The sequence below is a fragment of the Sus scrofa genome, chromosome 15 (genome assembly GCF_054392235.1).
Source record: "Sus scrofa isolate SSC_HxYL_T2T_F1_AM1 chromosome 15, Sscrofa_HxYL_maternal_Yorkshire_Landrace_v2.0, whole genome shotgun sequence".
Classification (NCBI taxonomy): Eukaryota; Metazoa; Chordata; class Mammalia; order Artiodactyla; family Suidae; genus Sus; species Sus scrofa.
Window position 1 is genome coordinate 30,312,244 of NC_139397.1, and position 16,220 is coordinate 30,328,463.

The 16,220-nt window shown below is 40.4% G+C and overlaps 1 protein-coding gene across 50 annotated transcripts in view; it reads right to left on the minus strand.

Annotated features, from left to right (window-relative positions):
• Positions 1–223: 223 nt before the first annotated feature.
• The window catches only part of R3HDM1 (R3H domain containing 1), a 183,054-nt gene continuing 167,057 nt past the window's right edge, over positions 224–16,220 (minus strand). For all 50 annotated transcript variants that reach the window (XM_021075247.2, XM_021075246.2, XM_021075241.2 and 47 more), the window contains 6 exons: positions 13,591–13,694; positions 10,370–10,539; positions 5,538–5,682; positions 3,100–3,182; positions 2,629–2,713; positions 224–1,579 (listed from right to left, as the gene is read on the minus strand). In XM_021075247.2, the coding sequence (XP_020930906.1) occupies positions 1,218–1,579; positions 2,629–2,713; positions 3,100–3,182; positions 5,538–5,682; positions 10,370–10,539; positions 13,591–13,694 (949 nt within the window). In that variant the 3' untranslated portion in view covers positions 224–1,217. The remainder of the gene's footprint in view (positions 1,580–2,628; positions 2,714–3,099; positions 3,183–5,537; positions 5,683–10,369; positions 10,540–13,590; positions 13,695–16,220) is intronic.

A 16,220-nucleotide genomic window follows, 5' to 3' on the forward strand; every position in this document is an offset into this window, starting at 1 on the left:
AACAAATGGGGAAAGCTTTCTATAAAGCATCTGAGCTAAACTGGACAATTGGGTGCTCAATATATCAGCTAAAAACACAAATTCCTTACCTAATTAAACAGAATGTTCTATTTTTAGCTGTCAATATGTTCATACTCAAAATTGTTTACAATGATTGGTATTGTCTTCAATACTGACTCTTATTTAGAAAGATGATTTTAATTTACAAAAGACAAAGTGGGTCTACACTTGTAAACATTTATTCCTTGAACAGAAAAAGGCTTGCTTGCATCAGCACACATTGTACAGCCTTGCAAATTACACAGAAATTGAAAAAAAGTTTCCTTGTTCATAAGTGCAATGAATCTTCGATGTCCAGTGATCAGCTGCAAACAATGAAAACACATTTTAAACCACTTAAGAAGTTTCCAGCACTGATCAAATGCATTTCCTCGGGTGACAAAAAATCCACAAGGAGGGGAATGCAAAAGTGGCATTTAGTTATTGAAGGGACACTTAAAAAAAAAAGTGGAAGTATCTGCCTGCCTAGAGTAATTCTATTCCCCTTTGAATCTAAGTGGTTTGATTAAGAGGCGTTAAGAACATAATTTACCTTACACTTAATGTTCATACGACCTAAATGAATAAGGGAAGGACCTTATGAAGGAGTTCTCTATTTTCTAGAATTTGTTTCTGTGTTTGGAGATACAGGGGAAGAGTAATAAGCTTCTATTTGTGGGCTCTCCTTAGTCACCCTCCAGCCCCACAAAAAGACAGCACATGGTTTCGTCTTGGTTATTCCACTCCTAGATTCTTTCCTCCCCAAATTCTATGGTGGGTCAAACCGTGCTGGCTGGAAAAAAAAAAAAAAAATACAGGTTGCAACTGGTTGTAATCATTTTGAAGAATAATTTGCTGTACAATAGAGCTTTGGATCTGATACAAGAATTCAGAAATATAAAACAAAATAACTATAAAATTTAGGAGGCATTTGAACAGCATTTCCTCAGAAAAAGCTGCTAACTCTGTATCATTTTGATGTGGATTTCTATAATCATTTGGGGTGAAATGTGTATTCCCTCCCCCCTGATGGATCACTGGCCTGTCTTCATAAGTTGTAACACCACAACCACACATCCTAGGAGTCTCTATCATATTAATAGAAGCCCCAGGTACGAAGCCAATTAAAGATGGACAAGAACAGGGGAATCACAAAGGTCAAAGGTCCATGGAGGCTGTTACTGAGAACTTGCCCTTTCCAAAATGTGAAAGTCATAGTGCTTCTTGCTCGTTCTCAGCTTAAACTTGTTAACCGAGTTAATTTGTTTCTTCAATGCATTCTGCGCAGCTGAAATGGAGGGGAATGTGGCTAAGACGGTGTATGTGGAGGCCAAGTCACTAGGTTTAGAGCGTTCAGGGTTAACAGTGTTGTCCCCGCTGCCACAGCAGAGGGGGTGACGACGAAGCTGGGGCTGAGACTGGGGGTCCCGGAGCCACCGGATCTTGGCGCCAATTTTAAAGAGTTCCCCAAAAAGCTTCTCAGCTTCCATTCGAGTTATTCCATCTGGCAGTTCAGTAATTTCCAAGACCTTCCCAACAACTAGGATGGAAAAGGTACAGAATTAATAATCTGTTACCAAAGAGGTGGGCAAACAGTACTGTGGACCAAAACATGACAAAGGAAATGAGTAACATTTTTGGAAACCATGCAAATCCAGTTATACTTGTTATGGCCATCTTCTAAATATTTCTCACTCCTTAGGCAAGGGATGCAGAGCAGCCTATGCCACTGGCTTCACTGAGAGCCTCACATACGAAAAGCAGCCTGTGCAGTGGCTTCTCCAAATTAGGTATGTGATTCTGGACACAGTTCTTGAACTTCATGTTCCTGGTTGTAAAACTGCATATTACTTTTTTTTTTTTGGTCTTTCGTCTTTTTAGGGCTGCACTTGCAGCATACGGAGGTTCCCAGGCTAGGGGTCGAATCAGAGCTGTTACTGCCAGCGTGTGCCAGAGCCACAGCAACACCAGATCCTTAACCCACTGAGCAAGGCCAGGGATCAAACCCGAAACCTCATAGTTCCTAGTCGGATTCATTTCTGCTGCGCCACAACAGGAACTCCCTCTCACATCTTTTTATTTTTATTTATTTATTTTTTGTCTTTTTGCCATTTCTTGGGCTGCTCCCTCGGCATATGGAGGTTCCCAGGCTAGGGGTCGAATTGGAGCCATAGCTGCTGGCCTATGCCAGAGCCACAGCAACATGGGATCTGAGCCTTGTCTGCAACCTACACCACAGCTCACGGCAGTGCCAGATCCTCAACCCACTGAGCAAGGCCAGGGATCGAACCTGCAACCTCATGGTTCCTAGTCAGATTTGTTAACCAGTGAGCCACAAGGGGAACTCCTCGCATCTTTTTAGAATGAACCCCTTGGTCCATTCACTTCTTCTAAACCCACCTGTACCTCACTACACTCTCAAACCTGAAATGAGAGAACTAAAAGAATGTATTTAAGAACCCTGCATTAGAGATAGCATAATTCTCCTCTAGAAGAAGAAAACCCATCTCTGTGGTGTGGTGGTTTTATAGACTGCCCGACTGGCCAACAGATGGTAGAACCACATCTAGTTGCCTCTTAGGGACACACCTGCTTCTCCTGCACCAAGGTCGGTGGATGCAGCTTTTTTAGCTTGTTTCCTTCCTCGGTTTCCGTGCCTGTTGCCAGACTGACCCTGAAAATCCAGAAACAGATGGAAAGTAAGATTAACTATGTTGAAAAATGTGTTTGCAATGTTTGAACACTTAACCCCTAACCATACATAGTATGGACTTTGTACTTCAATAGAAGAAGTTCAGTCCCAGGCCTTCAGAATTCTGCCGCTACCCAGCCCATCACTTGCTGACATGAACAAGGGTGCCCACCACCCCCACCCACCCACATCTGGACAGAGATTTGCTAAGCAGCCTGCCACCTTCTCCCTGGCTCTGTTCTCAGCAGGGCCAGTGGCAACACCCATATATCCACCAACCCAGGCACACAGCTTTTCCTTTGTGCTGCACCAGGATGCCCCACATTCTCAGCAACAAAGCCTAGGCAGTCAGGTGGCCCCGCTCACACCTGTTGGGCTGGAATGTGTCCATGCAGAACAGCAGGAGGGTTGTACTGCAGGGGCTGGCCAAGCAACGGGTATCTGGCATCTCCTGAAAGTCAATAAAAATTTTTTTAACATTTCCCTCTACTCAGGTATAAAGTACTTGACAGTTTTTTCAACTGTCTCAGGATGAGTAGGGAAAACATATTTGGTAGAATAAAAAACTGTCAATGTTGACATATTTTTGAAAAGAAGCATTTCTAAGTAGTTTTTTTTTTAGGTCCGCACCCACAGCATATGGAAGTTCCCCGGCTAGGGGTCCAATCAGAGCTGTAGCTGCTGGCCATAGCCACAGCCCCGACAACTTGAGATCTGAGCCACATCTGTGACCTACATCACAGCTCACAGCAATGCAGATCCTTAACCCAGTGAGTGGGGCCAGGGATCAAACCCGTGTCCTTTTGGATACGAGTTGGGTTCATTACCACTGAGCCACAACAGGAACTCCCTTCATATACTCTTTATTTTTAATTAATTAATTTTTTCCCCCACTGTACAGCATGGGGACCAAGTTACACATACATGTATACATACTTTTCCTCCCATTGTTGTGTTGTGATATAAGTATCTAGACATAGTTCTCAATGCTACCATATACTCTTTAAAGGTCTGGGGTAAACGTCTGAAAGACTAAGGACTAATAACAGTGGTTATGAAGGAGGGTAAGTGGGTGTGGGGTAGACAGGCATGGAGAGAAACTTCTCTCTAAACCATAACATTCTATGTGAAATTCATCAAAATAACTATAATACTCATTCTGCCCACCTGAGACGATAACATCCACATTTCCTCTGATGATTAAAAATTAAGAGAACTTTTATGTCAGGGGATGGAAATAAACCCTGGGGAAACATGAAGCTATCTTCTCAATTCATTAATAATTAAAAATACATGCACGGATACATTTATATACACAAAAGTTTTTATAGTCTTAACCAATGGGTATATTTACATTCTAGATCTTGGGTGTGCTCTGAAGCTCTCTTTAGAGTTTGGATTTATAACTTAAACTTGCTTAGAATGAACAGCACAGTTCCAAGTGTTACTCTGCACTAGAAGACCCTTCCCAAATGAGCAAGTTCAGGGTGGTTAGGATGGAGATCCTCTGTTTTCTTTCACGTGAGTGTCATCAAATGGAAAGAGCTTAATAAATGCTGATGCCAAAATAATGAATAACGTCTTCATCTGTTACGCTCTCATTTTAACAGTATGTCCCCAAATGTAGCACATTCAGTGTCTGGAGGAGGTTACGAGTAGGTACCAAGAGAACATCTTCATGAATTCTTAACAGGGATCAAACCTGCATCTCCATGGAGACTACAGTGGGTTCTTAACCCGCTGAGCCACAATGGGAACTCCTCCACATTGTTTTATAAACATCTGCTTGAATTTCTGTTCCTCTAACTAGACTGAGGGTTGGTGAGGATGAGGCCTTTGCCTTATTCATCTTTAAACTTCTGGGGCACAGTAAGTCCTCAATAAATGTTTGTTAATTTTTTTCTTTTTCTTTTTAGGGCTGCACTTGTGGCACATGAAAATCCCCAGGCTAGGGGTGTAATCGGAGCTACAGCTGCTGGCCTACACCACAGTCATAGCAATGCCAGATCTAAGCTGCTACACCACTGCTCAAGGCAACGCCGGATACCCGAATGACTGAGCGAAGCCAGGAATCGAACCCACATCCTCACGGATATTAGTTGGATTCGTTTCTGCTGCACCACAATGGGAACTCGAGTTAAGAAAAATTTTTTTTTTAAATTTTTGAATCAACTCGAGACATTACTCAATTACTCTTGAGACATTACTCAAAGAATTACACAATTAGAAATACAAAACAAATATTACATTGCCTATTAGTGTTATAGAGAAATGCAGTCTTAAGCCAAAGCCATTTTCATTTTTATGTAATTATTGTAAGTAATTACTAAATTAGTATTTATTATTTTTTGGTCCTTTTGTCTTTTTAGGGCCGCACACGAGGCATATGGAGGTTCCAAGGCTAGGGGTTCAATTGGAGCTGTAGCTGCCGGGCTACACCAGAGCCACAGCAAGGTGGGATCTGAGCTGTGCCTGTGACCTAAACCACAGCTCACGGCAACGCCTGATCCTTAACCCACTGTGTGAGGCCAGGGATCCAACCTGGTCCTCATGGATGCTAGCTGGGTTCATTAACTACTGAGCCATGATGGGAACTCCTAAATTAGTAATTATTAATTTTTTGATCAAACACTGAGTTAGGAAAGTATATGGTAATGAATAAAATGCCTGAGTGACGTAAAAATGCAGTTCTGTAGAAAACTGAAAGGGAGTATTACTAGGTAAATCACAAAGTGACTGGGAATGGATGTCATTCTCTGAGACTGTGACTAGTCCACAGCCTCAGAGACTAGCTTTGCACACTTACCTTGCCCAGGAACAAAGGGTCTAGAAAACTGGGGTATGATGGAAAGTGGTGGTCCAGAGGGACGGACAGTTTTTAGGGAGGACAGCTGAGCTGGTGCTGGTGACTGAGCTGGTGAAATAATGGGACTACTGAGTTGAGGACTGTGCTGCAATTATATCAAGAAAACAGATCAGCATTTTTAGTCAGGCTTTTTGCAAATTTTCTTTTGGACGAATTTATATTCTTTACGATTAAAATATGTACTTGTTATAACAATGCAATAGGTACTTGTTATTAAAAAAATTAAAAGTTAGAAATGTATAATTTCCGCCCCCCAAGGATAAACACTGGTAACATTATTTCTATGCATATGCATCGCAAAAATGGAAAGACTATACAACCTAGTTTTTTGACTCTTGCTTTTTTATACCTTTACAACAATACTGTAGATACTTTTTCATCAGAGAATATTTGCATTTATCTCATTCTTTTTTCACATTAACTTTTTTTTTTGTCTTTTTGCTCCTGCGGCATATGGAGGTTCCCAGGCTAGGGATCTAATCAGAGGTGTAGCCACCGGCCTATGCCAGAGCCACAGCAACTCAGGATCCGAGCCACGTCTGTGACCTACACCACAGCTCACAGCAATGCTGGATCCTTAACCCACTGAGCAAGGCCAGGGATTGAACCACAACCTCATGGTTTCTAGTCAGATTTGTTAACCACTGAGCCATGACGGGAACTCCCACATTAACTCTTTAACTTTCATCCTTATAATAGTCGCAAAGACAGCACAAAAATTTCACATTTCCGAAACGTTAATGTTATCATATTTGCTTTCTCCCTTTCCGTATATATTATTACGTTCTGAACTCTTTGAGAATAAGTGGCTCACAATACCCCGCTAATCCAAAATAGTGCTTATTTCCTAAGAAACAAGGACATTTTCTTCTATAAATAAGCACAGAAGAATGATCAGAACCAGGTAACATAATATCATATAATCTATTTACTTTATTTTTAAATTTTTTATTATTTTTAATTTTTTTTGTCTTTTCTAGGGCTGCACTCGGCATATGGAAGTTCCCAGGCCAGGGGTCTAATCGGAGCTGTAGCCGCCGGCTTACGCCACAGCCACAGCAACTCAGGATCCAAGCCGCATCTTCAACCTACACCACAGCTCACTGCAATGCTGGATCCTTAACCCACTGAGCAAGGCCAGGGATTGAACCTGGAACCTCATAGTTCCTAGTCAGGTTCGTTAACTACTGCGCCACGATGGGAACTCCTACTAATCTATATAATTTATTCCAAATTTTCCACCTGTCCCATTAAGGTACTTATTGTAGAAGAAAAGAAAATTTCTCCTTCTAGTACAGAATCCAGTATATAATCAATTGCTGCATTTAGTTGTGACATCTCTTTAATATTCCTAAACCTGGAACACAATCTGTCTTCTCTCATAATTTTGACATTTTTGTTTTTGGTCCCATCTGTGATATGTGGAAGTTCCTGGATTAGGAACTGAACCTGAGCCAGAGACGTGACAATGCCAGTTCCTTAATCTGCTAAGCCACCAGGGAAATTTCAGTTTTATTCTCAGTCCTAGAACTTCATTTTTTTTTTTTTTTATTTTCTATTTCTTCAACAGTATTTCCATTCTGTTCATACATTGTTTTAACTTTCTCCACATCTTTTTTTAGTTCTTTGAGCATCTTTAAGGCATTTGTTCTTAAAGACTTTGTCTAGAAGATCTGCGATCAGGTTTTTCTCAGAGATAGTTTCTATTGATTTAATTTTTTCCTTTGAATGGGTCACAATTTCCTGTTTCCTTGTATGCCTTGTGATTTTTTTTTTTTTTTTTTTTTTTTTTGGGCTACACCCTTGGTATATGGAAGTTCCCAGACTAGGTGTTGAATTGGAGTTACAGCTGCAGGCCTACACCACAGCAATGCCAGATCCAAGCCACGTCTATGACCTACACCACAGTTCACAGCAACGCCTGAGCGAAGCCAGGGATCAAACCGGCATCCTCATGGATACTAGTTGGAATAATTTCTGCTGTGCCACAATGGGAACTCCCCTTGCGATTTTTTTTTGTTGTTGTTGAAAACTGGATATTTGAACCTAATATGTTAACTGTGAAAGTGAGATTCTCCCCTTCCTACGGTTTGCTGTTTTGTTGTTGCTGTTGTTTATTCATGGTTGCAGGCTCTCTGTGCCAAGGACCAGCCTAAGATATAACTTTAAGGACTTCTCAAGGGTTCCCTGTGCATGCAGGGCCACTTTCTAATTTTTTCCATACATCCAACTACTTCTGAATGTTCTAGTCCCAAAAGGGGTTAAAAGAGAAAAATGAAGGGAAGAAAAATAAAGTGTCAGCCCTTTTAAAATCCCCTGAAAGCTGAAGGTTTCTTTTTTTTCTTTTCTTTTTCTTTTTTTTTGTCTTTTGAGGGCCATGCCCACGGCATATGGAGGTTCCCAGGCTAGGGGTTGAATAGGAGCTGTAGCCGATGGCCTACGCCAGAGCCACAGCAACTTGGGATCTGAGCCACATCTGGAACCTACACCACAGCTCACGGCAACGCTGGATCCTTAACCCACTGAGCAAGGCCAGGGATTGAACCGCAACCTCATGGTTCCTAGTCGGATTTGTTAACCACTGAGCCATGACGGGAACTCCAAGCTGGAGGTTTCTTAACAACGTAGGAAACTGCAACAACAATGGCTACTGTCCCTTTGTCTACACCCCTGTGATCAGAAGCAGAATTCCATGAACAGAACATAATTCTATTGGACGACAGGGTCCTTTTTGCCCACCCTGGCTCCCATAAGCTGTCCCAGGAACATGGGCACAGCTGCCTGTCAACATGGGCTGGGGTAGAAGATGGGTGGTTGCTTCTGTGTTCCAAGCTGAGCTGAAATTAACCACAGCTTATCACCACATTTTCCCCTGGCAGATGCAAGCCTTCAACAGATTCTGGAATTCCAAAATAGTTCCACTGGACAGATTCTACCAGAGCAATTATTTCCAGGGAGACAGATTCCTGGTACTTCCTATTCTGCCATCTCCCAGGAATCCTCTCTCCTCTAATGATGATTCTTGCCTGGTGGTTTCCAGGTGGTGATTTTTAATTCCATCATTTCCTCTACATTTTTTTGTTCACATTCTACTGTAAAGAGCTTTATTTCTCCCCCACTCATTTTTTTTCTATCAGAATAGACTCATGGATTCTTATTTTATCCTGTGGGTGATTATTCATTTCCTTATTATTTTATGCCCAACCCCCTCAAGCTTGATCCTGTGTTCTTTGATATATTTCCATCATCTGAGTACTTAATTACATTCTGGCACAGCAACATGTTCCAGAATCATCCTGTATGTTCCCTGAATGAATCCTGGCAACAGTCATTTCACCAAGGAGCTCTGGTTGTTTTTACTGAAGAATATTTAGAAACTGCCATTTGGGTAGCAGGTGTACACTATTTTTTCTAGTACATACACCTAAGAGTATTTTTCCTAAACGGCATAGTAATTTATTTAATAAGTTACCAACTAATGAATATCATGACTATTTTCTTTTTCAATGTTATAACAGAGAAGAAAAAAAATCCTTGTACACATATTCTTGTATGTCTTTCCCATAATTAAAAAAAATGTTTATTTCTACCTTCATGAACAAAGATTTTAAAATGTTTTTTTTCTTTTTATGGTCACACCTGCTGGCCTATGCCAACAGCCATAGCAATGCCAGATCTGACCATATCTGCAACCCACGTGGCGGCTTGTCTTGCCAATTTAGTCTTTCTAAATTTTCCCAGTTATACAGATAAAAAATATCTTTATGGAGTTCCCATTGTGGCTCAGTTGAAATGAATCTGACTAGTATCCATGAGGACTCAGGTGTGATCCCTGGCCTTGCTCAGTGGGTTAAGGATCCAGTGTTGCCATGAGCTGCAGTGTAGGCTGCAGATGTGGCTTGGATCTGGCGTTGCTGTGGTTTAGGCCGGCAACTCTAACTCCGATTCAGCCCCTAGCCTGGGAACCTCCACATGCTGTGGGTGCAGCCCTAAAAAGACAAAAAATAAAAATTTATTATTTTCATTTGTTTAATGGCTACCAGCCATTTATAGTTTATAAGCCAGATTATAAGTGACCCTTTCCCCCTTTTTATGCCACATCCAAGGCATGTAGAAGTTCCTGGGCCAGGGATCAAATCCACACCATAGCAGCAACCCAAGCAGTTACAGTGACAATGCTGAATCCTTAACCCACTGTGTCTCAAGAGAACTCCAGGGAGTTCCCATTGTGGCTCAGTGGTAATGAACCCGACTAGTATCCATGAGAACATGGGTTCGATCCCTGGCCTTGCTCATTAGGTTAAGGAACTAGTACTGCTGTGGCTGTGGTGTAGGCTGGTAGCTGCAGCCCCAATTTGACCCCTAGCCTGGGAACTGGGAACTTTCATATGCTGTGGGTATGGCCCTAAAAAAAAAAAAAAAAAAGACAAAAAAATAAAAGAGAACTCTAGTCCTTTTAATTCTGATATGACTTTTCATGTGTATTTATTAAAAATTTCTTTAGCTTAAAATTAAAGAAAAAGTTTCAATGCTATAAACTTTCAAGTATATATATATACAAAAGCATAGATGGATGAGTATAACAAATCTTTAGGTACTCATCATCCTGCTTTGATTGTGATCTCCCCTGCTTTTTTCCCTGTAAACAATGCCACAGCAACACTAGATCCGAGCCACATCTGCAACCTACATGGCAGCTTGCAGCAGGTTAATCTTCTGTGACTTAAATGTTCAAGGTTTTAAAAATTGTAATAAATGAAGAAGCACATTACCTGAACAATATTGTCTACACTGCTAAATTCCACACACTTCTGTCCTCTCTGGTGATCACAGTAATATTTGTTTTGTTTCCACTGTGGGGGTGAATGGGCACGAGACTGTGGATTGTTTGGTAAACTGAGCTGCATCATCACCATTCCACCAGTTGGTGGAGGCGGCATAGCTGAAAATCAGAGTCAGGACACTGCAATTAGCATCTTTAAACACCAAGATAATGGAGAGAATTTTATACCTGTGAACAAAATTTTACTGTTATTTATGCAAGCAAGATGTAAGTCCTCATGCTTCATACTACAAGTGTTGTGTGTTGAAAAGGCATTGAAACTGATTGTATACCTACATATCTAACTTATCCTACACATAATAGGTCAGGAAAGTCCAATAATCTACAACAGGACCTAGTATAGGCCAGCACAATTGTGATATGATCTATAAAAGGGCTTAATTTAACTTTTTTCTTTTTTGGCTGCACCTGAGGTTTATGGAAGTTTCCAGGCCTGGGACTGAATCTGAGCAGCAGCTGTGACCTTCGCCACAGCTATAGCAGTGCCAGATCCTTAAACCACTACGCTGGGCCAGGGAATGAACCAGCGTGGCCACAGAGACAAGCCAGATCATTAACCCACTGTGCCACAGTGGGAACTTAAAAAATAATTTTTTTTTTTTTTTTTTTTTTTTTTGCTTTTTAGGGATGTACCTGTGGCATATGGAATTTCCCAGGCTGGAAGTCAAATCGGAGCTACAGCTGCCGGCCTATGCCACAGGCACAGCTATGTGGGATCCAAGCCGCACCTGCAACCTATACCACTGTTCATGGCAACGCTGGATCCTTAACCCACTGAGTGAGGCCAGGGATCGAATCTGTAACTTGATGGTTCCTAGTCAGATTCATTTCTGCTGTGCCATGATGGGAACTCTGGTTTTTTTTTTTTTTTGCTCAAAAATAAATTAATTTTAAAACAAGCATTATTCTAAATACATAAAGGAAAACTCTGGGAAAAAATAATATCCTACAGAAATTTTGACATACAGTAGAAAATTCATCTTTTGAATGAATCAATTTTATGCAGTGGAAAAAGTCTGGGATGTGGGAATCAGAAAGCATGATTTCAGTGTCCTGAAATGTCCTATGAATATGGGTAAGTTATTTACCCTTTTTTATTGTACTTTCTCATCTGAAAAAGGCTGGAAGAGCTCTTTGGCTGACTTTAAAGAGCTGTATTGATCACATGCATGTAAAAGCACTAACTAAATTGTACAAGCACATTATAGTATCTATGTTTCTATCTGATTTACTCTTGCTGTGGTACAAGTACTACAGCACTACTCATATTAGGAATGTGACTGCCATTCACCACTTCTGTGTAAAGTAAGGTGCTCTGTGGCCCACCTCCAAGGCCACTGTTTGCATTGCAGAAACTGTAATGGTAGTTTTCTGTTCCCTACAAATAGCACCGATTGGACCTGGCTATGCAAATCACAGAAGAGCTGACCACTCAGGATCATGTCAAAGTTCTCCTGGGCCACAGCAGCCCATGCTGGACAAAGCCACTATTGGTCATGTACTTCACAGTCATTTAGTATTCCTTTGTTCCTTCAAGATTACATATGTTAACAAATCATTACAATAAAATATGGTGTTATGATAAAGGATTGTTTAAGACACTATGGAAGCATAGATAAGGAAGCACAAACTCTGTTTTAAAGACTGAGGAAGCTTTGCAGAAGAGGTGATTTTTGAGTCAAACTTTAAGTATGAGCAGGATTTTGGCCAACAGGATGGTGGATAGACATTCCAGGAGGAGGGAAAAACATGTACAAAAGTAACTTTGGCATGAAAAAGCAAAGTATATTCTAGAAATAGAGGTCTGTGTGACTTGAGCACGTAAAGTACAAATAGGAGGCTTAACTGCTAGCGAGTGTGGATGAAAAGTTTATGCAGGAGTTCCCATTGTGGCTCAGTGGAAACGAATCCGACTAGGAACTCATTCTGAGGTTGTGGGTTCCATCCCTGGCCTTGCTCAGTGTGCTAAGGATCTGGTGTTGCTGTGAGCTGTGCTGTAGGTCGCAGATGTGGCTCAGATCTGGTGTTGCTATGGCTGTGGCCGGCAGCTGTAGCTCTGATTATACCCCTAGCCTGGAAATCTCCATATGCCGAGTAGCCCTAAAAAGCAAAAAAAAAAAAAAAAGTCTATGCAAATTTTTAATTCAGAGGAATGACAGATCCTCTTCAGGAATCTATTTCAGGCAATAATTCTTAAACTGTGTGTGTATGTGTTGTGTGTGTTGGAGAGGAGGAGAGTTGGGCACGGGGGAAAACACGAAATAAGCAAAACATGTAAGACATTACTGCAAATAAGACTGAAAAGAACTGACCAAAAATAGCAGGAATGGGGAAGGAAAAAAAGGTACCAGGGAGTTCTCATTGTGGCTCAGTGGAAATGAATCTGACTAGTATCCATGAGCATGCAGGTTTAACACTCATTCAGTGAGTTAAGGATCTGGTGTTGCGGTGAGCTGTGGCTGTAGGTTAAAGATGCAGCTCGGATGTCGCGTCGCTGTTGCTGTGCTGTAGGCCGGGAGTTATAGCTCCAACTGGACCCCTAGCTTGGGAACTTCCACATGCTGTGGGTGGAGAAAAAAGGAAAACCCAGATTTGAGGAAATGGTGCCAACCTGAGTGTGAAAGGAGAGACTAGAAGAGAGTTAGTTATGATTTTGAAATCTGTATTGGTCCCTAGATAGATGGTGAGGAAAAGGATGCAGAAAGAGGGAGAAATATTAAATCTAAAGTGCCCCTCACACATTCGTGGGGAGGAATGTCCAACAGACAGTCAGCTACATGGTCTTGTGGGGGCAGAAATAAGATTTGGGAGAGACTGGCAGAAAGCTGTGGTTGAAGCCTAGGAAGTGGCTGAATTTCTGAGGAAGAACCTGAAGAGTATTGAGAGAAAGGATCCCCAGAGAACATCACTACTTATGAGGTAGGCAGGTAGGCAGGCAGGCAGCAGAGTTTGAGGAGGAGAAACAGAGAGTAGGAGACAGTGGTCGTGGACCTATTAGCTCTGATTTCACATGGAACCCTGAAAATCCTGGGTGTATCTCAGCACATAACAAGCTGAAGCCCCTTTTCAGGAAATGCCCAAGGATCTTAATTATGTCTCAAATGGAGAAAACATTGTCTTTTTTTTTTTTTTCCAATTATATATTCATACCTGCACACTGGTGGCCTTGAAGCTGCTGGGAATTGCATGGTGAAGTAGTTCGAGGAAATTGTACTTGTTCTGATCCTGGATGTTGCAAGTAACCTACTGATGAGCTATGGGGGAAAAAACCAAACAAACACAAAAAGACAGCACAATGAAATGGAGATGACTGTAAAGAATCTTTGAATGAACAGTCCTAAAATTGTATTTAGATACAATTATTTTTCATGTTGGTTAGTTTAGTAAAAGTCAAATCTAATTCTTTTCTAAACTGTGAGTTATAAATAACTACCTTTTGGATAAATATCACTTTATGATTTTGACAATAACAGTGATTTTTTTTTTTTAAAGGCTTGCACCTGTGGCATATGGAAGTTTCCAGGTTAGGGGTCAAATTGGAGCTGCAGCTACCGGCCTACACCAGAGCCACAGGGATTGAACCCGCATCCTCACGGATACTAGTAAGGTTCTTAACCCACTGAGCCACAACAGGAACTCCCACGGTAACACTGATTTTTAAAAATAACTCCTGATTTCATTGTTCTTATTTTTTACAACTTATTCTAAATAGTGTTTTTATATTGTTCAAATAATTATTTTAAAAAGAAAGATAACTCGCTAATTTTACAAAATAAAAAGGTAATTTATTTGGACCTCACTAAGCTATAATTTAGAAAAGTGAAAATGCAGTTAGACAATGATGAGACTCAGAAAAAAAGAATTATTCCTTAAAAAATGTACTATTTAAGGATATAATGTGCTGTCTAGGGAATAAAAGAAACAATAGAATGTGATTCTGACAAAGTCTAATATAAATACTGACAAAAATAAAAGGCTGCTATTGTAAAATCATTAAGCTATTGCTATATTTTTCAACAATTAGTCTTTGAGACTCAAACTAATACAAAATTTGTCATAATTTGTCTTTAAAACTTTCCCTGTTTGGTAATTACTTTCAGGAAAAGTAGTGAAAAAATCACAGAGCAATACTAGGAATTTGGAGAATTCTCAATTAAAAATCTTCACCTTAATGTTACCAGCCTTTTTTCAACTCAAACTTTCTTTACACGGTATTTCATTTCTTATTCTAGCTTTAACGACCTTTTGCATTTACACATCACATAAATGCATCAAAAATATTACATTAGATTCAACTAATGAATTACAGGGCGACACGTTAAACACCACCATGATGACACAATCAGTCAAATCCAGACTATGGGACCTTCTACAGGACAAACATGTTAAGACATAATAAGCAGTATTTGTGGGGTGCTGGTAATACAATTACCAACTGATATAATAAATACAGAAGCTAAAGTGATGGGTACATGGAGGTTCAGTACACTTCTGCTTATATTTATGTGTATTTTAAAAGTCTTCAATAAAAAGTTAAAAAATGATCCTCTAATTCAGGCCAACAATTCTCCAATTAATAAGAATTAGTGTTCCATCGTGGTTCAGCAGGTTAAGGATCCGGGTTGTCACTGCTGTAGCTTTGGTTACAGCTGTGGCTTGGGTTTGATCCCTGGCCAGGTAATTCTGCACGTCTAAAGTGCAGACGAAAGAAAAAAAGTTTTACTGTTTTTTTGTGGGCACTAACTCCGTGTAGTTCAATAAAGGGGAACAAAAAAGAGATTTAATTAAAAAAGTGATTTTTGGACCAAATGATAAAATGAAAAAACCTACTTTCTGAAATTTATGTTAATTATGACCAGAATGCATTGCATGAATATTAACTACCTGTGGAAATAATATGGTTTAAGGCATAGCTTGTAAATGTGCTGCTACTGGGCCAAACAGAAAGTTATACCATAGGATGGAAGGAATTTTATGTTCCTTTCTAACTGGGATAAATGCTCCCTTGGGCCAGACAGTGCCCCATACCCTGATCTTGTTCACTGAGTACATCCTAGTGGCTTACTCAAGGCCTGAGACACATAGGTGACAGGAAGCCACCCCCCGAATAGGGACAAGAATATGAGATGAGCACTACTTCCCATACTGCCAAACTACAAACTGCTATTTTGGCTTGCCACTCTAGTGGGTGTCATTATTATATTTAGTATTTATCAGTTGTCTAGCACGAGGTTCTCTCTTAGGTAAATCAATGATAAGGCTGAGTTCTACTCTACTAATCTTCTTCAAAAGACATAAAGATACTTCAAGGGACATATAGCAGGTAATGAGCAGCCCTCTTAAAATCTCTTAAATGCTCTATTTTCAATTATTTAATTTGCCTTCTACAACTAGAATGCATTAGAAAAAAGAAAAGTATGAGTAAGCTTTTAAATACAACTTGTACTTTAAAAATACAAATACTTATGTACCAAAAAGGGAGAATCATGTTGTAGTAAGTTCAAACACACTTCTTTGCTTTCGAAGACCAAGAAAGAAGTGAACCTTTTTTTTATACTAATTTTTTATGGCCACAACCATGGCACATGGAAGTTCCCAGGCCAGGGATTGAATATGAGCTGCAGCTGCAGCAATGCTGGATCCTTTAATCCACTGCACTGGGCTGAGGATCAAGCCACTGGAGTCAAATTCTAAAGCCATTGCGCCACAGCAGGAATGCTAGAAGGGAACTTTTAAAGTAAAACACCAGGACTGCAGTTACCTGCTGGCCTAGTGGTTAA